The 3,995-nt window shown below is 33.1% G+C and overlaps 1 protein-coding gene across 1 annotated transcript in view; it reads right to left on the bottom strand.

The window, feature by feature from the left end:
- The window catches only part of LOC107559873 (SH3 and multiple ankyrin repeat domains protein 3-like), a 161,241-nt gene that overhangs the window by 50,055 nt on the left and 107,191 nt on the right, over positions 1–3,995 (bottom strand). Inside the window, exon 10 of the mRNA XM_016243895.1 lies at positions 2,792–2,905. Within this exon, the coding sequence (XP_016099381.1) occupies positions 2,792–2,905 (114 nt within the window). The remainder of the gene's footprint in view (positions 1–2,791; positions 2,906–3,995) is intronic.

The following is a 3,995-nucleotide window of genomic DNA, read 5'->3' as shown; positions in this document are numbered from 1 at the left end:
GGTAAAACAAATTGGGGAAAGACATTAATTTAATTTAATTTAATGATAAACAAATCAATAAAGAAATATCACTAATACTATTAAAGCATTTCATAGTAATATAAACAACAACAACAACAACAATAATATAATTATTATTATTTAACAGCAGTACAATTACAATAGTAATATTTTTTAAAGGGCTTTTATTTTGGTGGAAAACCACAAGGACACTTCTCATTTGAAATGCTTCTCTGCACTTATTTTGGGTCCAAATGGTGTATGGGTAATGAATCACAGTCATAACTAAGTCAAAGGTCCAATTACACAAATGTTTTTTTTTCTAGCAGAGATTTTCTATGTTGGTTTTAAATGCACAAAACCCTCTTAAATTAGAAAAAAAATTATTGTTTAAATCTCTCTAAAGGGACTCCATAGGGTATGTGTACATTTGCCCCATATACACCGAAAACCACTATATCTGCACATACTTCAAAATTATAAGAGGATGTAGATGGCAAAACAAACACTGCTTCCTCCATTAGAAAGACGTTATAAATTGGAAAATGCAATAGCACTGTGTTTGCAAATGTGTGTGTGTCTGTGTACACATGTGATCTGAAGCAAAAAGGAGAGAAACTGTTAATTTTACTCTAATTGGAAGAAGGAGACCAATTACAAATTAAGTGTGGTCTCGAGGGATCTTACTGGTTGTTACATTCTTTGTTCTCAGGAGAATCGATGCTCTTTTCTACTGAAACTAAAGGAAATGAGAGAGGAGAAACTATCAGCCTTAGGACTCTCTCACACACACACTAAGGAATACAATTATCAAAGCCTTTTATATGTTCACTAGTGTTCAAACAGACTGTTTGGGGTGGGTATAATATTTTTGAAAGAATTCTCTCATGCTCAGTAATGCTGCATTTATTTGATCAAAAACACAGTAAAAACTGAAAAACTGAAATGTTATTACAATTGAAAATAACTCTTTTCTATTTGGATATAATTTGAAGTGTAATGTATTCATGTGATGCAAAGCTGAATTTTCAGCATAATTACTCCAATCTTCAGTGTCACATGATCCTTCAGAAATCATTCTAATATGCAGTTTTTTGGGGGGATTATCGTATTCTATAAAACAAGCGTATAAACTTAGCATATAGCTTTCAGTTTAACATTTTACAGCTACAATATTCTACTTTTTTTTTTTAAAGATGGCTGATGTCTCAAGATGTTATTAAAATCCAACATCTGCATTTCCAATTTTTTTTTTTCCTGAATCAGGCTGGCAAGCTAACATTAACCAAAACATCAGGCCTGTAGTTATATCTGTGGTTTTTAAATAGTAATCCTAAACACATGTTCCTTCAGAGCATCAGAACAGAAACAAACTCATCAATCTGCCAATTCATACATGTTTAAAATTGTGAAAACCGAAGGAGTCTTCATGATCCTTCAGAAATCATTCTAATATGCAGTTTTTTGGGGGGATTATCGTATTCTATAAAAACAAGCGTATAAACTTAGCATATAGCTTTCAGTTTAACATTTTACAGCCACAATATTCTACTTTTTTTTTTTAAAGATGGCTGATGTCTCAAGATGTTATTAAAATCCAACATCTGCATTTCCAATTTTTTTTTTTCCTGAATCAGGCTGGCAAGCTAACATTAACCAAAACATCAGGCCTGTAGTTATATCTGTGGTTTTTAAATAGTAATCCTAAACACATGTTCCTTCAGAGCATCAGAACAGAAACAAACTCATCAATCTGCCAATTCATACATGTTTAAAATTGTGAAAACCGAAGGAGTCTGCAATAAAACATCTCTCTGCTGATGGGAAAACACCCTGGTGCTCTACAGGAGACACATCTATAGGGACTCGCCGGTGGTTTCCTGGCATCATTAGATCTTTCATTTCTAGAAAGCTCTCAAAGGATGGAGGCAATACATCACTCTGAGCTCCTCTTTAACCTATTTCTCTATGTGAGCGTGTTTGAATTATTGGACTCGTGCCATGCTTGTAGTCAGAAAATGTGTGTGGGAATTTTTCATCTCTCTTTCTCACACTCTCACAATGCATTTAAATGGGATGTTTAGTAGAGACACCGGCCTGCCTGCCTGATCTCAATACACGGCCCTAAAAATGACAAACACCTCCAAAAACAGCATTTATGAGAGAGAGAGGGGGAGAGAGAAGAAGAGCGAACAGACAGCAAAACACATGGAGAGAGGACTATTTGTGTGGATCTGAACAAATATGATTATGAGTTTTGATCTACAGACATACTGTATGTGAAAACCATGCAAGTGAGACAACGGCTTTAGGCATGTATATATATATATATATATATATATAAAAGCGTTTACCAAATGCACAAATGTAAAAGTAAAAAGGGTGATTCAAAATATTTGTGGCAACTATAAGAAAAGCAGTAAAATACAATAAAAATTTAGTAAAATCTAATAACATTATATAAATATAACATTTAATACAATAAAAGTGTAGTATAATCCAACAATATAATATAAATGATCACATTTTAAGGAAATTTAAAGCAAAATTCTAGAGTATGAATCATTTTGAACTGATTCAATAAAACTGACACAGAAGTGAATCAAACAAGTTGCAGGTGCAAATCTAGTATACTGGCACAGTTATAAAGGCAAAAAAGTGAAATTCATCACAATTCTCATAATGTTGTTTGATTTTATATTGCCAACAGAATAATATCTAATACAGTATAAATATTTAATATATTGCCCAGCCCTAGTATGCAAATGTGTATTTGTGTGCCACTTCTTACCAAGTCGAGGATCAAACTGTCTGATCTGTACCTCCTCCACACAGTCTGCAGGAAACCAACCGGTTCTTCCTTTCACCGTCCCTTCCCAGAAACCCCCTTCTCCTATACTTAACACTGAGAGAGAAAGAGAGATGGAGCGAGACATTAATTATCATCTCATCAACACACATTTGGTTGATGATCACACATAGATCCCCATAAAAGTTAGCTAACATCCTAGATGATAATACCTGGATTAAAAATAAATAAATAAATAAAAGTTAGTAATTGACAGAATTTGCATCAACTGGAAAATCAATTATACAAAGCAAACACTTTATTTTTTATTCTAAAAATGCAAAAACTAAAAAAAACTATATATATATATATGTAAATAATTATAATCAACTTTACACTATAAAAACACACAAACAAAGTCTATGATACATTCTCATTTAGATGTGTGGTGTGTGCATGAATTTGATCTCAGCACACATTCAAACATATTTTTCCTTTCGGAAATAAGCTTGAAGAGGGAGAACAGATAGATGATGTGAGTTGAATGACCAGTGGAATCTGAGACTGTGCAGAACATTGTGTTCAACCAGAAACTGATTCATCCAGTGATATTCTACACTAACTGAAGAAACACATGTGGTGACCACACCAGACACACTAAAAACATATGCAGTCACATACAAGTCCTTCAGCATTTAGTTGCTAGGATACTGCAGTTTAAAAGCAGTGTGTGTATGAGTTTTGTGTGTGTGTGTGTGTGTTTATCAAAAGCGCAAGGTGTGCAAAAAGGGCAGGTGGGCAATTTTGTGGTACTCCAAGAATTCCATAAATCAATAAGAAACAATGAAAGCGTCTGCTGTGTATTGTACACAGCAAGGTTATTATAGTTTTGAATTTTTAAATTCGTTGTCACATACAAGTCCTTCAGCATTTAGTTGCTAGGATACTGCAGTTTAAAAGCAGTGTGTGTATGAGTTTTGTGTGTGTGTGTGTGTTTATCAAAAGCGCAAGGTGTGCAAAAAGGGCAGGTGGGCAATTTTGTGGTACTCCAAGAATTCCATAAATCATTGTACACAGCAAGGTTATTATAGTTTTGAATTTTTAAATTCGTTTTATTTTAATATAGTTTTCAAATTTGCTATAAAATTCAGTTTAGTTTTTATTCGTTTCATTAATATTTTTGTTAGTTTTAGTTTAGTTTTTATTT

The sequence above is a fragment of the Sinocyclocheilus grahami genome, unplaced genomic scaffold, assembly GCF_001515645.1.
Source record: "Sinocyclocheilus grahami isolate Dianchi unplaced genomic scaffold, SAMN03320097.WGS_v1.1 scaffold22.1, whole genome shotgun sequence".
NCBI lineage: Eukaryota > Metazoa > Chordata > Actinopteri > Cypriniformes > Cyprinidae > Sinocyclocheilus > Sinocyclocheilus grahami.
Note: the sequence above shows the minus strand (reverse complement) of the source record. Positions and strands in the feature narration are given on the sequence as shown.